The sequence below is a fragment of the Aquarana catesbeiana genome, linkage group LG01, assembly GCF_042186555.1.
Source record: "Aquarana catesbeiana isolate 2022-GZ linkage group LG01, ASM4218655v1, whole genome shotgun sequence".
Classification (NCBI taxonomy): Eukaryota; Metazoa; Chordata; class Amphibia; order Anura; family Ranidae; genus Aquarana; species Aquarana catesbeiana.
The window spans coordinates 979,121,965-979,146,722 of record NC_133324.1 but is presented as its reverse complement, the minus strand read 5'-3'; the positions used below and the strand labels follow the sequence as shown (position 1 = coordinate 979,146,722).

Genomic DNA, 24,758 nt, shown 5'->3' with positions numbered 1-24,758 from the left:
ATTGGGAGGGTGCTTTGGGGTAGCCCCCCAAAACACCTTGTCCCCATGTTGATGAGGACAAGGGCCTCATCCCCACAACCCTGGCCGGTGGTTGTGGGGGTCTGCGGGCGGGGGGCTTATCGGAATCTGGAAGCCCCCTTTAACAAGGTGACCCCCAGATCCCGGCCCCCCCCTTGTGTGAAATGGTAAGGGGGTACTTATGTACCCCTACCATTTCACGAAAAAAGTGTCAAAAATGTTAAAAATGACAAGAGACAGTTTTTGACAATTCCTTTATTTAAATGCTTCTTCTTTCTTCTATCTTCCTTCATCTTCTGGTTCTTCTGGCTCTTCTGGTTCTTCTGGTTCTTCCTCCGGCGTTCTCGTCCAGCATCTCCTCCGCGGCGTCTTCTGTCTTCTTCTCCTCAGGCCGCTCCGCACCCATGGCATGGGGGGGAGGCTCCCGCTCTTCTCTTCTTCTCTTCTTCTTTTCTTCTTTTCTTCTTTTCTTCTCTTCATCTCTTCTTCTTCATTTTCTTCTCCGGGCCGCTCCGCAATCCATGCTGGCATGGAGGGAGGCTCCCGCTGTGTGACGGCGCTCCTCGTCTGACAGTTCTTAAATAACGGGGGGGGCGGGGCCACCCGGTGACCCCGCCCCCCTCTGACGCACGGTGACTTGACGGGACTTCCCTGTGGCATTCCCCGTGACGTCACAGGGAAGTCCCGTCAAGTCACCGTGCGTCAGAGGGGGGCGGGGTCACCGGGTGGCCCCCCCCCCGTTATTTAAGAACTGTCAGACGAGGAGCGCCGTCACACAGCGGGAGCCTCCCTCCATGCCAGACTCACAGGCAAAAAAGCTCCTGACTGTTAGCGACTGTATCAAAACGCTACCAAAAAACTGTTAGCTAACCTGACGCTGCCTGGGGTGACGCAGACCTTATCTGATCCTAAAAACGTAACTTATATCACCACTGGGCAATTAGGGGGTTAAACCTTTATAAGGTAAAAAACGGCGGGTGCCCTAAAACTATAATAAACTATAATAAACTATAATAAACAAACTAACTAACCAGCGTCACCCATAACACTTATACGGTGATCACTGGTGAAAGGGTTAACTAGGGGGCAATCAGGGGGTGAAAACCTTTAGTAGGTAGTATATGGGGATCCCTGTTGCTATAAAACACTGACAGCGAACCTATATACTTACCTCCCTAACTAGCGTCACCTGTGTCACTAATACAGTGATCAGAAAAACGATCACTTAGCGACACTGGCGGGTGTCAAGGTGTTAACCTTTATTAGGGGGGGTTAGGGGGGTACCCTAGACCTAAAGGGGGGTACCCCAGACCTAAAGGGGGCTAACCTAACTGCCCTAACACTTATAACTGTCACAAACTGACACCAATGCAAAAAAAAAACCTGCTATTGGTGTCAGTGTGACAGGGGGTACAGGGGGGTGATCGGGGGCATGATCGGGGGGTGAAGGGGGGTGAAAAGTGTGCCTGGTGTGTTCTACTGAACGTGTAATGTTGTGCACTTACTTGATGTCTTCTCTCCTCGGTGCCGGAACGAAAAAGTACGGCTCGAGGAGGGATGACATCACTTCCTCTCCCTCTGTTTACATTACAGAGGGAGAGAAAGCATTTTCATTCGCCGGGAGCGATCGGGAGGGGGTGGCCAACAATGGATGGCCTCCCCCTCACCTCTCATCACCCGCGAACTCGAGCCGACCGCCTCTGGCACTGGGGGGGGTCCTGTCGGACCCCCCGCCCGCGGGAAGGCAATCACGTACCAGGTATGTGATTTTGCCTGCCCGTGCCATTCTGCCGCAGTATATCTGCGTGAGGCGGTCGGCAAGTGGTTAAAGCAAAAGATTATTTTTTTTATTATCTTTACTTTTAAAGGTAAAGGAGATATTTGGGGTTTAATAGACCCCAGATCTCTTCCTAAAGAGGACCTGCCATCCCTTATTTGCATTACAAGGTATGTGTACATTCCTTGTAATAAGAATGAAAGTGAACAAATAAAAAAAAAATACATAAATTCAAAGCGCCACTATTCCTCTGCACTCGCGCTCAGAAGCAAACGCATATGTAAGTCGTGCACACGGTATTTGCACCACACATGGTGAGAGCAATAATTCTAGTGCTCAACCTCCTCTGTAACTCTAAACCGGTAACCTGTAAACATTTTTTTAAATATCTTTATTGAGACAAAGTATCAAAACAAACATCTCCAATTAGGAGCACATTGACATGTATCAACAAATAAGCCTTATTGCTTCTACATAATACAGTTTTCATGTTCTACCATACCTCTTTTATTCTACTTATTTATTAAAAGCACATATAAAACAACACCAACACCCCAAACAAAAAACAATTTGTAATAATGACCAAAAATAAATAAAAATTATTTTAATTTTCCTACTCTTCCCCTTCCCTCTTAAATGGGCAAACCCCCTCCCCCAACCTCAGATCTTTTCTCTCTCATGGAAAAGGGGGTGTAGGAAGGGGAGAGATCATGTAAAAAACCCCCCCCCGTGTTTAATTGAAGAAAATAAGCACCCCCCGTGTGCCTGTAAACATTTTTAAAGTGCTACCTATGGAGATTTTTAAGTGCCTATGTTTGTCGCCATTCCACGAGCGTGCGCAATTTTAAAACGTGGCAGGTTAGGTATCTATTCGGCGTAACATCTTCTTTCATATTTTACCATAAAATTGTTTTATATATTGTATTATATATTGTATTTTTTTTTGCATTAAAATTCATTAAAGTTTATTTTTGTTTAAAAAAAGCTGCGTTTGAAAAACCATTCTGTAAATACCGCGTGACATAAAATATTGCCATAGCAAAAAATACTGATTTACACTTTGGATTACTATGGACTCTCACATATCAGTTACACGTTTTTTTTATCTATGTTGCTGTTTTGGTGTTTTGAAATCTTTATTAGATTGCAGCCTGCAGTTCCATGGAAGAGTTATTGTTTGAACAGCCTCACCAACAACGCCTGACATGTTCTCATAACCTCATGGGAGGAGTCTGGGAACCGCCCAAACATATTACATCAGATAAGGGTTATAAAAGACTCAAAACTCACACACGTTCCAATAAACCTTCCCGACCAAACTTCTACCAACATCTGATTACTGGTACCCCCATCTCCATCCTGTCTTCTGTATATCTGAGATCATCCTCTTCACAAGTCTTACTACTGCATTCTGTTTTATCAGAATTACATATTGGGAGATAAGCGGTGACCTTCCTTCATCTCCAATGGCGGCCAATGAGGTGAGTGACTTTCTAATAAATTCTATCAGTGGGATACCAAATCATTTCAGTATTGTTCTACTTTAACTGTTACAGTAATTACGCCGTCATGCAATGCTGTATCCCAAGGACATTTATATTAGATATGTACGGTTCATTTCATTCTGAATTAAAATTCGGACAAATTTTCGCTATTCGGAAATTCGGATTTACCAGAATTTACGAATTAGAATAGTACCGAATTTGAACGTATCTGAAATAACGAAAAAAATTTTGGGACGAAATTCAAATTTGAAGCGTTTTCTAATCGTTTTCGAATTCTAATGGTTTTCCAATTTCCAAAGAAATACCAATACATTGTACACTCATCACACCCATACATTGTATACTCATCACACCCATACATTGTATACTCATCACACCCATACATTGTATGCTCATCACACCCATACATTGTATACTCATCACACCCATACATTGTATACTCATCACACCCATACATTGTATACTCATCACACCCATACATTGTATGCTCATCACACCCATACATTGTACACTCATCACACCCATACATTGTATACTCATCACACCCATACATTGTATACTTATCACACCCATACATTGTATACTCATCACACCCATACATTGTACACTCATCACACCCATACATTGTATACTCATCACACTCATACATTGTACACTCATCACACCCATACATTGTACACTCATCACACCCATACATTGTACACTCATCACACCCATACATTGTATACTCATCACACCCATACATTGTATACTCATCACACCCATACATTGTATACTCATCACACCCATACATTGTATACTCATCACACCCATACATTGTATACTCATCACACCCATACATTGTATACTCATCACACCCATACATTGTATACTCATCACACCCCTACATTGTATACTTATCACACTGATACATTGTACAATCATCACACCCATACATTGTATACTCATCACACCCATACATTGTACATTCATCACACCCATACATTGTATATTCATCACACCCATACATTGTATATTCATCACACCCATACATTGTATATTCATCACACCCATACATTGTATATTCATCACACCCATACATTGTATACTCATCACTAGGGATGAGCTTCGAGTTCGAGTCGAACTCATGTTCGACTCGAACATTGGCTGTTCGCAAGTTCACCGAACAGCGAACAATTTGGGGTGTTTGCGGCAAATTCGAATGCCGCGGAACACCCTTTAAAAGTCTATGGGAGAAATCAAAAGTGCTAATTTTAAAGGCTAATATGCAAGTTATTGTCATAAAAAGTGTTTGGGGACCTGGGTCCTGCCCCAGGGGACATGGATCAATGCAAAAAAAAGTTTTAAAAACGGCCGTTTTTTCAGGAGCAGTGATTTTAATAATGCTTAAAGTCAATCAATAAAAGTGTAATATCCCTTTAAATTTCGTACCTGGGGGGTGTCTATAGTGTGCCTGTAAAGGGGCGCATGTTTCCTGTGTTTAGAACAGTCTGACAGCAAAATGACATTTTGAAGGAAAAAACTCATTTAAAACTACTCGCGGCTATTGCATTGCCGACAATACACATAGAAGTTCATTGATAAAAACGGCATGGGAATTCCCCAAAGGGGAACCCCGAACCAAAATTAAAAAAAAAAAATGACGTGGGAGTCCCCCTAAATTCCATACCAGGCCCTTCAGGTCTGGTATGGATATTAAGGGGAACCCCGGCCAAAATTAAAAAAAAAAAATGACGTGGGGTTCCCCCTAAATTCCATACCAGACCCTTCAGGTCTGGTATGGATTTTAAGGGGAACCCCGCGCCAAAAAAAAAAAAAAAAAAAACGGCGTGGGGTCCCCCCAAAAATCCATACCAGACCCTTATCCGAGCACGCAACCTGGCAGGCCGCAGGAAAAGAGGGGGGGACGAGAGTGCGGCCCCCCCTCCCTCCTGAACCGTACCAAGCCACATGCCCTCAACATTGGGAGGGTGCTTTGGGGTAGCCCCCCAAAACACCTTGTCCCCATGTTGATGAGGACAAGGGCCTCATCCCCACAACCCTGGCCGGTGGTTGTGGGGGTCTGCGGGCGGAGGGCTTATCGGAATCTGGAAGCCCCCTTTAACAAGGTGACCCCCAGATCCCGCCCCCCCCTGTGTGAAATGGTAAGGGGGTACTTATGTACCCCTACCATTTCACGAAAAAAGTGTCAAAAATGTTAAAAATGACAAGAGACAGTTTTTGACAATTCCTTTATTTAAATGCTTCTTCTTTCTTCTATCTTCCTTCATCTTCTGGTTCTTCTGGTTCTTCTGGCTCTTCTGGTTCTTCCTCCGGCGTTCTCGTCCAGCATCTCCTCCGCGGCGTCTTCTATCTTCTTCTCCTCGGGCCGCTCCGCACCCATGGCATGGCATGGCATGGGAGGCTCCCGCTCTTCTCTTCTTCTTTTCTTCTCTTCTTCTCTTCTTCTTTTCTTCTTTTCTTCTCCGGGCCGCTCCGCAATCCATGCTGGCATGGAGGGAGGCTCCCGCTGTGTGACGGCGCTCCTCGTCTGACAGTTCTTAAATAACGGAGGGGGCGGGGCCACCCGGTGACCCCGCCCCCCTCTGACGCACGATGACTTGACGGGACTTCCCTGTGACGTCACGGGGAATGCCACAGGGAAGTCCCGTCAAGTCACCGTGCGTCAGAGGGGGGCGGGGTCACCGGGTGGCCCCGCCCCCCCCGTTATTTAAGAACTGTCAGACGAGGAGCGCCGTCACACAGCGGGAGCCTCCCTCCATGCCAGCATGGATTGCGGAGCGGCCCGGAGAAGAAAAGAAGAAAAGAAGAAGAGAAGAAGAGAAGAAAAGAAGAAGAGAAGAGCGGGAGCCTCCCCCCCATGCCATGGGTGCGGAGCGGCCCGAGGAGAAGAAGACAGAAGACGCCGCGGAGGAGATGCTGGACGAGAACGCCGGAGGAAGAACCAGAAGAGCCAGAAGAACCAGAAGAACCAGAAGATGAAGGAAGATAGAAGAAAGAAGAAGCATTTAAATAAAGGAATTGTCAAAAACTGTCTCTTGTCATTTTTAACATTTTTGACACTTTCTTCGTGAAATGGTAGGGGTACTTATGTACCCCCTTACCATTTCACACAGGGGGGGCCGGGATCTGGGGGTCACCTTGTTAAAGGGGGCTTCCAGATTCCGATAAGCCCCCCGCCCGCAGACCCCCACAACCACCGGCCAGGGTTGTGGGGATGAGGCCCTTGTCCTCATCAACATGGGGACAAGGTGTTTTGGGGGGCTACCCCAAAGCACCCTCCCAATGTTGAGGGCATGTGGCCTGGTACGGTTCAGGAGGGAGGGGGGGCCGCACTCTCGTCCCCCCCTCTTTTCCTGCGGCCTGCCAGGTTGCGTGCTCGGATAAGGGTCTGGTATGGATTTTTGGGGGGACCCCACGCCGTTTTTTTTTTTTTTTTTGGCGCGGGGTTCCCCTTAAAATCCATACCAGACCTGAAGGGTCTGGTATGGAATTTAGGGGGAACCCCACGTCATTTTTTTTTTTTAATTTTGGCCGGGGTTCCCCTTAATATCCATACCAGACCTGAAGGGCCTGGTATGGAATTTAGGAGGACTCCCACGTCATTTTTTTTTTTTAATTTTGGTTCGGGGTTCCCCTTTGGGGAATTCCCATGCCGTTTTTATCAATGAACTTCTATGTGTATTGTCGGCAATGCAATAGCCGCGAGTAGTTTTAAATGAGTTTTTTCCTTCAAAATGTCATTTTGCTGTCAGACTGTTCTAAACACAGGAAACATGCGCCCCTTTACAGGCATACTATAGACACCCCCCAGGTACGAAATTTAAAGGGATATTACACTTTTATTGTTTGACTTTAAGCATTATTAAAATCACTGCTCCTGAAAAAACGGCCGTTTTTAAAACTTTTTTTTGCATTGATCCATGTCCCCTGGGGCAGGACCCGGGTCCCCAAACACTTTTTATGACAATAACTTTCATATAAGCCTTTAAAATTAGCACTTTTGATTATTCATGTTCGTGTCCCATAGACTTTAACGGTGTTCGCATGTTCGAACAAACTTTTTTCCTGTTCGCATGTTCTGGTGCGAACCGAACAGGGGGGTGTTCGGCTCATCCCTACTCATCACACCCATACATTGTATACTCATCACACCCATACATTGTATACTCATCACACCCATACATTGTATACTCATCACACCCATACATTGTATATTCATCACACCCATACATTGTATATTCATCACACCCATACATTGTACACTCATCACACCCATACATTGTATACTTATCACACTGATACATTTTATACTCATCACACCCATACATTGTACACTCATCACACCCATACATTATATACTCATCACACCTATACATTGTATACTCATCACACCCATACATTGTATACTCATCACAAACATACATTATATACATTGTAAGTGGCTGAAGAGCTGGTGTAGTAAGGAGGGGTTTGGGTTCCTGGAGGACTGGGTCGACTTCTCAGTCGATAACCAGTACTATAGTAGGGATGGACTGCACCTAAATGAGGAGGGTGCAGATCAGTTGGGAATGAAGATGGCCAAAAAGTTAGATGGGTTTTTAAACTAGGCAATGGGGGGAGGGCCCAGAGGTAGAATTAGTCAGCACGGAACATATTCCAGAGGGTAGTATTGGGGGCATTAGTGGTAGGTTGACCAAAGCACATAAGCCCAAGGTAAGTATAGTAGCAAGTCCTAGTTGCAATCTCAGAACACCCAATAGGAGGATAATATGCGACTGATCTAAACTACATGGCATGTTCACCAATGCCAGGAGCATGGCAGACAAGATGGGTGAACTAGAGATACTGTTGTACGAGGAGGATTTGGATTTTGTGGGAATTTCAGAGACCTGGTTCAACAGCTCTCATGATTGGCTGGCAAACATTCAAGGGTATACCCTATACTGCAAGGATAGAGAGGGTAAAAAAGGGGGAGGGGTATGTCTATATATCAAGAATAATGTACAAGTGAATGTGAGAGATGACATCACTAAGGGAGCTAGAGAGGAGGTGGAATCCTTATGGGTAGAGCTCCAAAGGGATGAAGCTAAGGGGAAAATAATACTGGGAGTATGCTATAGGCCCCCTAACCTGAGGGAGGAAGTGGAGACGGATCTCCGATCACAATTTGGATTAGCAGCAAGGATGGGAAGTGTTATCATAATGGGGGATTTTAATTATCCAGACATAGACTGGGCGGAGGGAACCGCGCATTCATTTAAGGCTCGCCAGTTCCTTAATGTCTTGCAGGACAATTTTATGGGTCAGATGGTAGACGCACCAACTAGAAATAAAACATTACTGGATCTACTGATTACCAACAATACAGACCTGATCACAGATGTGGAAATACGGGGAAATTTAGGTAACAGCGATCACAGGTCAATTAGTTTCAGTATAAATCACACAAATAGGAAACATAAAGGGAACACAAAGACACTGAAATTCAAAAGAGCCAACTTTCGTAAACTACAAACCTTGCTGGAAGGCATAAATTGGGATAAAATCTTAGGAACAAAGAACATGGAGGAGAGATTTGTTTGCTTTAAGAGCATCTTAACCGGTTCTCGACCGACTCCTGTAAATTTACTGTACGTAGGCAGAATGGCACAGCTGCGCAAAGTAACGTACCCGTACGTTACTTTGAATTTGCCACCGTGTGCGCGCCTGCCGCAGGCTCCGTGAGTCGGGTCGCGGGTCACTCGATCACTGCAGGGATACATGCGATCGCCTCACGGAGAGGACGAACGGAGAGATTCTGATGTAAACAGCATCTCCCCATTCTGCCTAGTGACAGTGTCACTGATCACAGCTCCCTGTCATCGGAGCAGATATCAGTGATGTCACACACACAGCCCACCCCCCCTACAGTTTGTAATCACTCCCAGTACTGATTTATCCCCTCCCCGCCCCCTAGTGGTTAACCCCTTCACTGCCAGTGTCATTTATACAGGAATCAATGCATTTTTATAGCACTGATTGATGTATAAATGACAATGGTCCCAAAAATGTGTGAAAAATGTCCGATGTGTCCGCCATAGCGTCGCAGTCACAATAAAAATCGCTGATCGCCACCATTACTAGTAAAAAAAAAATATTAATAAAAATGCCATAAAACTATCCCCTATTTTGTAAACGCTATAACTTTTGCGCAAACAATCAATAAACACTTATTGCGTTTTTTTTACCAAAAATATGTAGAAGAATACGTATCGGCCTAAACTGAGGAAAAAAATGTTTTTTTATATTTTTGGGGGGATATTTATTATAGCAAAATGTAAAAAATAACACGTTTTTTTCAAAATTGTCACTCTTATTTTGTTTATAGTGCAAAAAATAAAAATCGCAGAGATGATCAAATACCACCAAAAGAAAGCTCTATTTGTGGGAAAAAAAGGATGTCAATTTTGTTCTGGAGCCACGTCGCACGACCGCGCAATTGTCAGTTAAAGCGACGCGGTGCCGAGTTGCAAAAAGTGCTCTGGTCAGGAAGGGGGTAAATCCTTCCGGGGCTGAAGTGGTTAAATAAGGGCATTAGCCAATGCATCCCATTGGGTAATAAATTTAAAAGAGCGAACAAAAGTCCTGGATGGCTTAACTCCAATGTGAAAATGCATATAAAAGCAAAGGAGAAGGCCTTCAAAAAATACGAGGTTGAGGGATCATCATCAGCATTCAGACTTTATAAAGAATGCAATAAGAAATGTAGGGGTGCAATTAGGACGGCTAGGATAGAACATGAAAGACACATAGCGGAGGAGAGCAAAAAAAATCCCAAGAAATTCTTTAAATATGTAAACAGTAAAAAAGGGAGGACTGACCATATTGGCCCCATAAAGAATGAGGAAGGACATCTGGTTACAAAGGATGGGGAGATGGCGAAGGTATTGAATTTATTCTTCTCCTCAGTCTTCATGAGGAAATCGGGGGCTTCAGTAACCAAAACTGCAATGTTTATCCTCATGACACAACACAGGAAGCACCTCCATGGTTAACAGAGGACAAAATTAAAATTAGACTTGGGAAAATTAACATTAATAAATCACCGGGACCAGATGGGTTGCACCCGAGGGTACCTAGGGAACTCAATCAAGTAATTGCCAGACCATTGTTCCTAATTTTTACGTACAGTAAACTGACTGAAATGGTACCAGCTGATTGGAGAAAAGCCAATGTAGCACCAATATTTAAAAAGGGCCCAAAAAACATCCCTGGGAATTATAGACCAGTTAGCCTAACATCAATAGTATGTAAACTCTTGGAGGGAAGATAAGGGACTATATACAAGATTTTAGTAATGAGAACGGTATCATTAGCAGTAATCAGCATGGATTCATGAAGAATCTTTTTTGCCAAACCAATCTATTAACCTTCTATGAGGAGGTGAGTTGCCATCTAGATAAAGGAAGGCCCGTAGACGTGGTGTATCTGGATTTTGCAAAAGCATTTGACACAGTTCCCCATAAACGTTTACTGTACAAAATAAGATCCGTTGGCATTGACCATAGGGTGAGTACATGGATTGAAAACTGGCTACAAGGGCGAGTTCAGAGGGTGGTGATAAATGGGGAGTACTCAGAATGGTCAGGGGTGAGTAGTGGGGTTCCCCAGGGTTCTGTGCTGGGACCAATCCTATTTAAGGTATTCATAAACGACCTGCAGGATGGGGTAAACAGTTCAATCTCTGTATTTGCGGACGATACTAAGCTAAGCAGGGCAATAACTTCTCCGCAGGATGTGGAAACCTTGCAAAAAGATCTGAACAAAATAATGGGATGGGCAACTACATGGCAAATGAGGTTTAATGTAGAAAAATGTAAAATAATGCATTTGGGGGGCAAAAATATGAATGCAATCTATACACTGGGGGGAGAACCTCTAGGGGAATCTAGGATGATAGGCTCAGCAATGGCATGCAATGGGGATCAACTCCAAAGATAAAATGATAATTCTCCTGCTCTACAAGACTCTGGTCCAGCTGCACCTGGAGTATGCTGTCCAGTTCTGGGCACCAGTCCTCAGGAAGGATGTACTGGAAATGGAGCGAGTACAAAGAAGGGCAACAAAGCTAATAAAGGGTCTGGAGGATCTTAGTTATGAGGAAAGGTTGCGAGCACTGAACTTATTCTCTCTGGAGAAGAGACACTTGAGAGGGGATATGATTTCAATATACAAATACTGTACCGGTGACCCCACAATAGGGAGAAAACTTTTCCATGGAAGGGAGTTTAACAAGACATATGGTCACTCATTAAAATTAGAAGAAAAGAGGTTTAACCTTAAACTACGTAGAGGGTTCTTTACTGTAAGAGTGGCAAGGATTGCCGGTTTTAGCCGGCGAATCTCTACACCATAGGAATGATCATAGCAGCCGTTCCGCTGCTTGATCATTCCTATGGGAGGCGTGAGGGGATGTCTCCCCCCTCCCGCCGCCCTCCGGTGCTTGCTCCGACTCACCGTTATGATCGGTGAGGCGGAGAGTGGATCCGCCGGCGCCGGATTTAGATCATAGAGATTTCCAGATGGTCCCCGGAGTCTCTATGATCGTCGGAGGCCGGGCGTGATGTTATGATGTCACGCCCGGCCTCTCCATTAAAAAAAACGGCGCCGCTTCGGCTTGGAAGCGGCGATCATTTTATTTTTTTTTTATTTCAGGCTTCCCAGCCTAGTGGTGAGATGTGAGGTCTTATTGACCCCATATCTCACTATTAAGAGCACCTGACATGTCATATTGCTATTACAAGGGATGTTTACATTCCTTGTAATAGGAATAAAAGTGATCAATTTTTTTTTTTTCAAAAAAGTGTCAAAATAAAAAAAATAAAATATAATTAATAATAAAAAAAAAAAAATTTAAAACGCCGATGTCCCCGTGTGCTCGCATGCAGAAGCGAACGCATACCTAAGTCCCGCCCACATATGAAAACGGTGTTCAAACCATACATGTGGGGTATCGTCCCAAATGTTGGAGCGAGAGCAATAATTTTGGCCCTAGACCTCCTCTGTAACTCAAAACAGTCAGTAAAAAAATTTCAAGCGTCGCCTATGGGGATTTTTAAGTACTGAACATTGGCGCCATTCCACGAGCCTGTGCAATTTTGAAGCGTGACATGTTAGGTATCTATTTACTCGGCGTAACTTCATCTTTCACAAAATGCAAAAATATTGGGCTAACTTTACTGTTTTGATTTTTTTTTAAACACAAAACAGTTTTTTTCCCAAAAAAACGTGTTCGAAAAATTCCTGCGCAAATACTGTGTGAGATAAAAAGTTGCAACAACCGCCATTGTATTCTCTAGGGTCGTTGCTAAAAAAACATATATAATGTTTGGGGGTTCTATGTAATTTTCTAGCAAAAAAATGATGATTTTTACATGTAGGAGCAAAGTGTCAGAATTGGCCCCGGATACTCAGCACACGGATACATTGTATACTCATCACACCGATTGCTGCCCCTCTAATCTACATGCAGGGTGCCGGACGCATGGATTCCAATGGGTTTTTTTTTCTTTTTTGAAGCACATGATTAGAGCCTAAGGCTCTAATTGGCTTCAAAATAAGGCAGGCTCGGACGCAGAGCATCTATTACAATAGATATAGGATTAACTATTCTAATTATTATTATTATGAGCAAAAATTGTATTCTTAATGCTACTACTACTACTACTACTACTACTACTACCACTGATACTTCTTATAATAATAATGATAATATTGTGTAATTTGCCAGCAATTTAAGCTGTATCATTTTGTACTTTGTAAATGTCACATTTGCTACAACACAAATAAAACAGAACAAAAAAAAACTTGAAAAAAACACAGTTGTGTAGAGCCCCCCCCCCCACTCCTACCAAAATACACACTAGACCTGAACTTAGTATGGATTTTAAGGGGGTACATCCCACATAATCATAAAAAATAAAGTGTGAGATCCCCCGGAAATCCATACCAGAGACTTCGGTTCTGACATTCGGTTCAGATTTTAATGGAGGACATTGCGCAAAAAAAAAATTGGGGGCCCCTCTAACAATCTCTACCACACCCTAAGGATGCATTCACATCTACGCATTTCGTAAGTGGCCAGACAAAAAACAGGACAAACATGCCAATATGGGGTAATAAAATGTGTGAAGCTTTATGCCCAAAAAAGGTGTAGAAGCTTCTTTGGTGCATGTAGGGAAGCCCATTGAAATGAATAGGCTGCCTTATGAGTGCCACACAAAAAACACATGAAAATATGTGCAGTCACGCATGTGAATGGGGCCTGGCTGGCCAGGAAAAGAGGGGAATAGCATGCACCCCCCTCCCTACAGAACAAAACCAGGTCACATGCCCTCAACATGGGGGGGTGCCTTGTCAAGAGTTAATGAGGGCTTTTCCCCACAACCCTGGCTGATGGTTGTGTAAGTCCATGGGGGACTTATTAGAATCTGGAAGCCCCCTTTAACAGTAAGAGGCATCCAGATATGCCCCCCCCCATGTGAATGTGTACCCATACTCACAAATAAAAGTTGTAACCTAGAAATAAAGAAACCCAGACATCTGAAAAGTACTTTAAAAAGTATTTAAAAAATAAATAAATAAAAATGCCCTGAAAAAGTTCCTTTTTGTAAAACCTTCATCAATCACGTTGTCCAGTGATGCAGATCTACATCCATCAGGATGCCTGGCGACTCCTGAGCTGCCAACAGGAAAAAAAAAACACACCCAAGACACATCCTACACCATGGGTGCTCAACCTGTGGCCCTCCAGCTGTTGCAAAACTTCAAGTCCCATCATGCCTTTGGGAGTCATATACAAGGGGAGCAGGGTCTCCCAGGTGATGTCATTGACCATAAATAGACATGACCATATCCAATATCTCCCAAAACTGAGTACACCCCTCACATTTTTGTAAATATTTTATTATATCTTTTCATGTGACAACACTGAAGAAATAACACTTTGCTACAATGTAAAGTAGTGAGTGTACAGCTTGTATAACAGTGTAAATTTGCTGTCCCCTCAAAATAACTCAACACACAGCCATTAATGTCTAAACCGCTGTCAACAAAAGTCAGTACACCCCTAAGTGAAAATCTCCAAATTGGGCCCAAAGTGTCAATATTTTATGTGTCCACCATTATTTTCCAGCACTGCCTTAACCCTCTTGGGCAAGAAGTTCACCACTGCCACTGTAGTCCTCTTCCAGTCCTCAATGATGACATCATGGAGCTAGCGGATGTTAGAGACCTTGCACTCCTCCACCTTCCATTTGGGGATGTCCCACAGATGCTCAATAGGGTTTAGGTCTGGAGACATGCTTGGCCAGTCCATCACCTTTACCCTCAGCTTCTTTAGCAAGGCAGTGGTTGTCTTGGAGGTTTGTTTGGGGTCATTATCATGTTGGAATACTGCCCTGCGGCCCAGTCTCTGAAGGGAGGGGATCATGCTCTGCTTCAGTATGTCACAGTACATGTTGGCATTCATGGTTCCCTCAATGATCCGTAGCTCCCCAGTGCCGGCAGCACTCATGCAGCCCCAGACCATGACACTCCCACCACCATGCTTGACTGTAGGCAAGACACACTTGTCTTTGTACTCCTCACCTGGTTGCTGCCACACACGCTTGTCACCATCTGAACCAAATAAGGGTTATGGGAAAGAGGCCCTTATCTTCATCAACATGAGGGTGAGCTGCTTTACCAGGGGCTGGTCAAGGTACCCCCCATGTTGAGGGCATGTGACCTGACATTGTTCAGGAGGTGTCCTCCCCATCTCGTCCAGTGCAGCCAGGGTGCATGCTCAGATACAAGGTCTGGTTTGGATTTTTAGGGGAACCCCTCAGTGAGGTCTCCCTTAAAATCCATAGCAGACCCAAAAGTTTTTTTTTTTTTTTTTTTTTACATGGGGTATTCTTTAACCCTTTTACTGCCATGTCCATATGATGTACAGAGCTACAGCACTGCTTCCAGCTGGTCAGGTCTGTATGCTGTACTGACCTGACATTCCTCCTTCTGCTATAAACTCATGGTCACTCCAGGGACCATGAACCAAAAGCAGAACTGTTCAGTATATTCTGCTGAACAAAACAATAGCTCTGATTAGCAGCTAACAAGCCGGTGATCAGGGCTATTCACCTAAAAAACCCCCCTCTGCTTCCGCTTCTCTGCCTCTCAGCTCTGCTTCCTTCCCCCTCCAAATACCCTTCTGCACTGGCCACCACTGATCTCCCCCCACCCCCAGTACCCCAGTATTGATTCTCACCTGCAGCAACTGAGTACACTGGGTCCCCAATTTGTTACGTTGAAGGGCCAATACCCTGATCCCCAATTGCACAATATTCTGAGTCCTCTAGCTGTGTCCTGAGGACCACTTGCCAACAGTAGAAGTGACTGGGTGGCTTTCAAGTTGCCTTCTACTGATTAGAAGAATACTGGAAAAGTCATTTTAAAGTTCCCGGCTGTTCTGAACGGTCAGTGGGGGAGGGGCTTGTGTAAATGCACTCGGCGTACTTTCAGGTTCAACGTTCCCTTGTTTTCAAAATCACTCTGAGTTCCTTTACATGAAGCTCCTGCCAACTGCTTTGGAATTTCCATTGACTTGTGGAGATAAAATGAGAGGAACAAAATCCGATGTCTATGTGCCTCAAACTGCAAAATGTCCTCCGGCGTCACCAGAACTTTTCATTGATTCTGAATTTTATTGTTGTTGTTTGGTTTCTATCACCAGAACAGCTTCTGAACCTCACAATGTGTATTTTGTGTTCCCACAGGAAAATATCGACATTTTAGATAGGTAAGTCAAGTCTTTTATCTTTTGTATTGTTTTTTTTTTTTTGTATATTTTAAATAGAAAGAATTCAATATTTTACATTTGACCATACAAGTAATATCAACATTCACTGTAACAAAAAACAAAAACATATCCAGTAAAAGAACATTAACCACTTCAGCCCTGGAAGGTTTTACCCCCTTCATGATGAGGCCATTTTTTGCGATACAGCATTGCGTTACTTTAACTGACATTTGCGCAGTCGTACGATGCTGTACATTAATAAAATGTATGTCCTTTTTTTTCCCCCACAAATAGAGCTTTCTTTTGGTGGTATTTGATCATCTCTGCCGTTTTTATTTTTTGTGCTGTAAACAAAAAAAGAGCAACAATTTTGAAAAATAATTTATAATATTTTTTACTTTCTGCTATAAAGCACATCCAATAAAAAAAATAAAATAAAAAATCAAAATTTCTTTAATTTAGGCCAATCTGTATTCTGCTACATCTTTTTGGTAAGGAAAAAAAAAAATCCCAATAAGCGTATATGAAAAGTTATAGCGTCTACAAACTACGGGATATATATTTTTTATTTATTTGTAATGGCGGCAATCAGTGACTTATAGTGGGACTGCGACATTGCGGTGGACAAATCGAACACTAAGTGACACTTTTTTTGGGAACCAGGGACACTAATACAGTGATCAGTGCTAAAAAAAGCCACTGTACTAATGACACTGTCAGGGAAGGGGTTAACATCAGGTGTGATCAAATGGTTAAATGTGTCCCCTGGGGATGCTTCCTAACTGTAGGGGGGTTGCGTGTACTGTAAGAAGACAGATCTGTGTTTCTGCTTATTAGAAACGCAGGATCTCTGTCTTCTCCTGTCACACAACGGAGGTCTGCCTTGTTTACATAGACCACCGTTCTGTTGTCCTCGAAAGATCGGTGGGTCCCAGTGGACATTGGGTCTGCTGGACCCGCTGATTGGCTCCCACTGTGTCCAATTGCAGCAGAAGTTGGTTGCCGGTGGCATGCGCCCCAGACCCAGAAGAAGGAATCACGTACAGGTACATGATTTTGCGCTTAAGGGACGCCCTCCCTAATACCTGTATACACTTATCCTCCCTCTCATATCTGTATGCACTTAACCTCCTACACCTGTGCAAACTCAGCCCCCCCTCACATGTGTGCACACTCGGCCCCTCTCACATGTGTGCACACTCAGCCCCCCTCAAATGTGTGCACACTCAGCCTTCCCTCACATGTGTGCACACTCAGCCCCCCCTCACATGTGTGCACACTTAGCCCCCCTCACATGTGTGCACACTCAGCCCCCCTCACATGTGTGCACACTCGGCCCCTCTCACATGTGTGCACACTCAGCCCCCCTCAAATGTGTGCACACTCAGCCCTCCCTCACATGTGTGCACACTCAGCCCCCCCTCACATGTGTGCACACTTAGCCCCCCTCACATGTGTGCACACTCAGCCTCCCTCACATGTGTGCACACTCAGCCCCCCTCACATGTGTGCACACTCAGCCCCCCCTCACGTGTGTGCACACTCAGCCCTCCTCACATCTGTGCACACTCAGCCTCCCTCACATGTGTGCACACTCAGCCCCCCTCACATGTGTGCACACTCAGCCCCCCCTCACGTGTGTGCACACTCAGCCCTCCTCACGTCTGTGCACACTCAGCCCCCTCACATGTGTGCACACTCAGCCCCCCTCACATCTGTGCACACTCAGCCCCCCTCACGTGTGTGCACACTCAGCCCCCCCTCACATGTGTGCACACTCAGCCCCCCTCACGTGTGTGCACACTCAGCCCCCCTCACATGTGTGCACACTCAGCCCCCCTCACATGTGTGCACACTCAGCCCCCCTCACATGTGTGCACACTCAGCCCCCTCACATGTGTGCACACTCAGCCCCCCTCACGTGTGTGTACACTCAGCCCCCCCTCACGTGTGTGCACACTCAGCCCCCCTCACATGTGTGCACACTCAGCCCCCCTCACATGTGTGTACATTCAGCCCCCCTCACATGTGTGCACACTCAGCCCCCCTCACATGTGTGCACACTCAGCCCCCCTCACATGTGTGCACACTCAGCCCCCCCACATGTGTGCACACTCAGCCCCCCCCTCACATGTGTGCACACTCAGCCCCCCTCACATGTGTGCACACTCAGCCCTCCTGCTGCTGCAGAGGAGGGGCGCTGTCATGTCAAAGCTGTGGCACTGACTGACTTGAAGTTGACTTCACTGGTTGCTAGAATTGCTGGCCGCCCGGCGTCTAGCTAGCAACCGTGATTTCAGAGGCGGCGGCCATCCCAGCATTCACAGCATACTGCAGCCACCCCAGCATTCATAGCGTGCCGTGGCCCCCCCAGCATTCATAACGTGCCGTGGCCCCCCCAGCATTCATAACGTGCCGCAGCCATCCCAGCATTCATAGCACGCCACAGCCACCCCAGCATTCATAGCGCGCCACCTCCACAGCTAGTAAACTAGCTCCACCCACCTCTGCTGACTGCCGTGTTCTTCAGACAGCGTGGCTCAGAGGGAGCGGAGCATATCTGAAGAGAGAGCTGCCTGCCTTGGCCTTGCTGTGAGTGACTGCACTGCACCAGCACCTGACCCTCAGAATTTACCCTCGGCCTCATCCTCACCCTCAAGTAAGTGTAAGTTGTGTCATGTGCCCATCACACGTAGCCACTGTGCCCATTGTAATGAGCCCCTGCTCGCTCGGTTACACTCTCCCGACACTCCTCTGTGGCTATAGAATCAGATTGTAGAATGCAACATCTGATTGTTCGGTCATCTGATGCTCCGGGATTCGAACTACAGCTATGTGCCGATCGAATCCAGTTGTGATAGTTTAGAACAAACACCAGGCAGGGTGTATGTAAGTTCAAACAGGAATCTCACTTTTATTGATGCACACAACACACTTTTATACACAGCAGTTTGAACACCCCGCCCCCAACAACCACTTTCCTATTGGTCCTCTAGACCTCAATTAGACCCTCTTGGCCATGCAAATGAGGACTTGAAACAAGGTCAGCAGGGATTGGTCCGATAGCTTGAATAGGAGGACTGATATGTGTAATGACACAGAGAAACCCCAGGGGGTAATTAAAGTACATAAACAAATGGTCAAACACAGAACAATGCCTTCCCTCCAAACCATGGAGCCGTCTGGAGGGGGTTAGCCTTAAGACAGGGCAGAAGATCCCCCACTGTATAATAGAATCAAGGTCCATGAAACCCATCAATCGCAGCCACTGTGCCCATCAATCGCAGTCACTGTGCCCATCAATCACAGCCACTGTACGAATCAATCGCAGTCACTGTGCCCATCAATCACAGCCACTGTGCCATCAAACACAGCCACTGTACCCATCAATCGCAGTCACTGTGCCCATCAATCACAGCCACTGTGCCATCAAACGCAGCCACTGTACCCATCAATCGCAGTCACTGTGCCCATCAATCGCAGCCACTGTGCCATCAAACGCAGCCACTGTACCCATCAATCGCAGTCACTGTGCCCATCAATCACAGCCACTGTGCCCATCAATCGCAGCCACTGTGCCCATAAAATGCAGCCACTGTGCCCATCAAACGCAGCCACTGTGCCCAACATTTATCTTGAATTGTCAAAGCAAAGTGGTGGGGCTTACAGATGGAGAGGTGGAGTTTTGCCATAGAAACATTAGTAAAGAGGAGGAGTTAGTAAGATGACCACGCCCATGTTGGGGCGCCAGAAATATCTCTTCACCCAGGCGCCTGTTACTCTAGGAGCGGCCCTGCCTATACACACAAAGCTTCCCCCACACCAGTACACACTAAGCCCCCACATATATGTACACACTCAGCCTCCCCTCACAGCTGTACACTCTCAGCCCCCCATACCTGTACACCCTCAGCCCCTCTCACACTTTTACACATTCAGGCCCTCAACACCTGTACACACACAGCTCCCCCCACACTTGTACATACACAGCCCTCAGAAATCTGTACACACATAGGTCCCCCCACACCTGCACACACACTCCTGTATACACATGGCTCTTCCACACTTGTACATACATACAGTATCACCCCTACACCTGTACACACACTCTTGTATACACACATCACCCCACACCTGTAGACACAAACACTGTATGCACACATAGCTTGGCTCCAAATCTGTACAGTGGGGCAAAAAAGTATTTAGTCAGCCATCAATTGTGCAAGTTCTCCCACTTAAAAAGATGAGAGAGTCCTGTAATTGTCATCATAGGTATACCTCAACTACGAGGGACAAAATGTGGAAACAAATCCAGACAATCACATTGTCTGATTTTTGAAAGAATTTATTTGCAAATTATGGTGGAAAATAAGTATTTTGTCAATATCAAAAGTTCATCTCAATACTTTGTTATATATCCTTTGTTGGCAATGAGAGAGGCCAAACATTTTCTGTAAGTCTTCACAAGGTTGTCACACACTGTTGCTGGTATGTTGGCCCATTCCTCCATGCAGATCTCCTCTAGAGCAGTGATGTTTTGGGGCTGTCGCTGGGCAATACGGACTTTCAACTCCCTCTAAAGGTTTTCTATGGGGTTGAGATCTGGAGACTGGCTAGGCCACTCCAGGACCTTGAAATGCTTCTTACGAAGCCACTCCTTTGTTGCCCGGGCGGTGTGTTTGGGATCATTGTCATGCTGAAAGACCCAGCCATGATTCATCTTCAATGCCCTTGCTAATGGGAGGAGGTTTGCACTCAAAATCTCACGATACATGGCCTCATTCATTCTTTCATGTACACGGATCAGTCGTCCTGTTCCCTTTGCAGAGAAACAGCCCCAAAGCATGATGTTGCCACCCCCATGCTTCACAGTAGGTATGGTGTTCTTTGGTTGCAACTCAGCATTTCTCTCCTACAAACACGACGAGTTGTGTTTCTACCAAACAGTTCTACTTTGGTTTCATCTGACCATATGACATTCTCCCAATCCTCTTCTGGATCATCCAAATGCTCTCTAGCAAACCTCAAACAGGCCCGGACATGTACTGGCTTAAGCACTGGGACACGTCTGGCACTGCAGGATCTGAGTCCCTGGCGGCGTAGTGTGTTACTGATGGTAGCCTTTGTTACGTTGGTCCCAGCTCTCTGCAGGTCATTCACTAGGTCCCCCCGTGTGGTTCTGGGATTTTTGCTCAATGTTCTTTTGATCATTTTGACCCCACGAGGTGAGATCTTGCGTGGAGCCCCAGATCGAGGGAGATTATCAGTGGTCTTGTATGTCTTCCATTTTCTAATTATTGCTCCCACAGTTGATTTCTTCACAGCAAGCTGTTTGTCTATTGCAGATTCAGTCTTCCCAGCCTGGCGCAGGTCTACAATTTTGTTTCTGGTGTCCTTCGACAGCTCTTTGGTCTTCAACATAGTGGAGTTTGGAGTGTGCACACACAGCTTTTCTCCAAATCTGTATATGGGCAACTCCCCCCCCCACACACACACCTATAAGCGCACATCCCCCTCACATCTGTACACACTCAGCCCTCCCTAATACCTGTACACACTAAGCCCCCCACATTTGTACACACTCAGCCCCACTCTCATACCTGTATGCACTTAACCTCCTACATCTGTGCACACTCAGCCCTCCACATTTGTACACACTCAGCCCCCTCTCATACCTGTATGCACTTAACCTCCTACATCTATGCACACTCAGCCCCTCTCACATCTGTGCACACTCAGCTCCCCTCACACTTGTACACACAGAGCCCCCCAAATCTGTACACACATAGGTCCCCCCACACCTGCACACACACTCCTGTATACACATGGCTCTTCCACACTTGTACATACATACAGTATCACCCCTACACCTGTACACACACTCTTGTATACACACATCACCCCACACCTGTAGACAAACACTATGCACACACAGCTTTGCCCCAAATCTGTATATGGGCAACTCCATCACAGGACAGTATTACTGACGCATGCATTGTCACTGCTCACCATCCTCCTGGCCTCCTCAAATAGTGTCAGGACAGTGCATGCATCCTTGATCAGTAGCCACTGGCATGGCAAAAAAGAAGCCAAGCTCCCCTGACCCTGTCCTGGTGCCATACTCACACAGGTATTCATTGATGGCCCTCTGCTGCGTGTGCAGCTGCTGCAGCATTGCCAATGTTAAGTTCCACCTGGTGGGAATGTCATAAATGAGGCCGTTGGTGGACAGGTTGCATTCCCTTTGAATGTCAGCCAGCCGAGCACTGGCATTGTATGACCAGCGGAAATTACCACAGATTTTTTTGGCCTGCCTCAGGAGATCTTGTAAGCCTGGGTACCTGCTCAAGAATCACTGCACCACCAAATTCAGGACATGTGCCAACCATGGAACATAGGTCAGTTGTCCCTGTCGTAGGGTGGAGAGGAGGTTGGTGCCATTGTTGCATACAACCATTCTTGGCTGAAGCTGGCATGGCGTCAACCACCTCTGAGCCTGCCCCTGCAGAGCTGACAGAATCTCTGCCCCAGTGTGACTCTTTTCCCCTAAGCAGACCAACTTAAGCACTGTATGGCATCTTTTTGCCTGAGTGCTTGCGTAGCCCCTAGAATGCTTATTCAGAGGACAAATCTGCAAAAGAGGCCATAGAGGAAGAAGAGGAGGGGGTGGAGGAGAGAGCTGTGGCAGAATCACTACTAGCATTTTGGAGGCATGGTGGCAGAACAAGCTTCAACAACACTGAACCCTGTCCTGCATCCTTCCCAGCTGCCAGCAGTTACCCAGTGCTCCGTGAAGGAAAGGTAATGTCCCTGCCCATGCCTGCTAGACCATGAGTCTGCGGTAATATACACCTTACTGCTGACTGCCCTGTCCAACCAGACCAAAACATTGCCTTCCACAAGCAACGGGGATATGGAAATTTGCCTGCTAAAATCAGATGGTGGTGTACCAATAGCAGATTGGCTGCAAGCAGGGCAGGACTTAGGGTGATGGGGGCCCTTGGGCTTGAGTCACTTTCAGGCCCTACCTTCTATACATTACCGTATTTATCGGCGTATAACACGTGCCGGCGTATAACACGCGCCTGCGTATAACACGCACCCCAAGTTTGTCAGTGTAGCCTTGTCATTTGCAGCCTTGTCATTTGCAGCCTTGAAGTTTAAAAATGGCGCTGCCGAGATACAGTCCTGTGTATCTTGGCAGCTCTCGGGTCCTCTCGGCGGCTCTCGGGTCCTCTCGCAGTCCCGAGTGGAGCCGAGAGTAGCCGAGTGTTTGGATACAGCATCACACAACTACGCAATTGTCAGGTAAATCAATGCAATGCCGTATCACAAAAAAATGATTGAAGTGCAATATTTCTATTATTACATTGTTATATAAAATAAAATAGTTCAACTCACCATAAGCAGAATCAGTCGAAGCCTGAGCGTGTCACTTGCCAACGTCACCTGCCTTTAGATGCGGATTTTCACTTGCCACACATTGTGGATTGTTACTTGCCACGTCACTTGTCAGCGGATGCAGGGTGTCACTTGTCATGTCACTTGTCAGCGGATGCAGGGTGTCACTTGTCACGTTACTTGTCAGCGGATGCAGGGTGTCACTTGTCATGTCACTTGTCAGCAGGTGCAGGGTGTCACTTGTCATGTCACTTGTCAGCGGATGCAGGGTGTCACTTGTCAGCGGATGCAGGGTGTCACTTGTCACGTTACTTGTCAGTGGATGCAGGGTGTCACTTGTCATGTCACTTGTCAGCGGATGCAGGGTGTCACTTGTCAGTGGATGCAGGGTGTCACTTGTCACGTCACTTGTCAGTGGATGCAGGGTGTCACTTGTCATGTCACTTGTCAGCGGATGCAGGGTGTCACTTGTCAGCGGATGCAGGGTGTCACTTGTCACGTTACTTGTCAGTGGATGCAGGGTGTCACTTGTCATGTCACTTGTCAGCGGATGCAGGGTGTCACTTGTCATGTCACTTGTCAGCGGATGCAGGGTGTCACTTGTCACGTTACTTGTCAGCGGATGCAGGGTGTCACTTGTCATGTCACTTGTCAGCAGGTGCAGGGTGTCACTTGTCATGTCACTTGTCAGCGGATGCAGGGTGTCACTTGTCAGTGGATGCAGGGTGTCATTTGTCACGTCACTTGTCAGCGGATGTAGGGTGTCACTTGTCAGCGGATGCAGGGTGTCACTTGCCATGTCACTTGTCATGTCACTTGTCAGTGGATGCAGGGTGTCACTTGTCACGCTACTTGTCAGCAGATGCAGGGTGTCACTTGTCAGTGGATGCAGGGTGTCACTTGTCACGCTACTTGTCAGCAGATGCAGGGTGTCACTTGTCAGCGGATGTAGGGTGTCACTTGTCAGCGGATGCAGGGTGTCACTTGTCATTTCACTTGTCACATTACTTGTCAAGGATGCAGGGTGTCACTTGTCACGTCACTTGTCAGTGGATGCAGGGTGTCACTTGTCACGTCACTTGTCATGTCACTTGTCAGTGGATGCAGGGTGTCACTTGTCACGTCACTTGTCAGTGGATGCAGGGTGTCACTTGTCACGTCACTTGTCATGTCACTTGTCAGTGGATGCAGGGTGTCACTTGTCACATCACTTGTCAGTGGATGCAGGGTGTCACTT

General features: G+C 46.1%; 1 protein-coding gene across 1 annotated transcript in view; it reads left to right on the top strand.

Annotated features, from left to right (window-relative positions):
• Nucleotides 1–3,011: 3,011 nt before the first annotated feature.
• Nucleotides 3,012–24,758, top strand: part of LOC141123548 (cytosolic phospholipase A2 gamma-like) — a 201,096-nt gene continuing 179,349 nt past the window's right edge. Inside the window, exons 1-2 of the mRNA XM_073612062.1 lie at nt 3,012–3,276; nt 16,098–16,120. Of these exons, the coding sequence (XP_073468163.1) occupies nt 3,262–3,276; nt 16,098–16,120 (38 nt within the window). The 5' untranslated portion in view covers nt 3,012–3,261. The remainder of the gene's footprint in view (nt 3,277–16,097; nt 16,121–24,758) is intronic.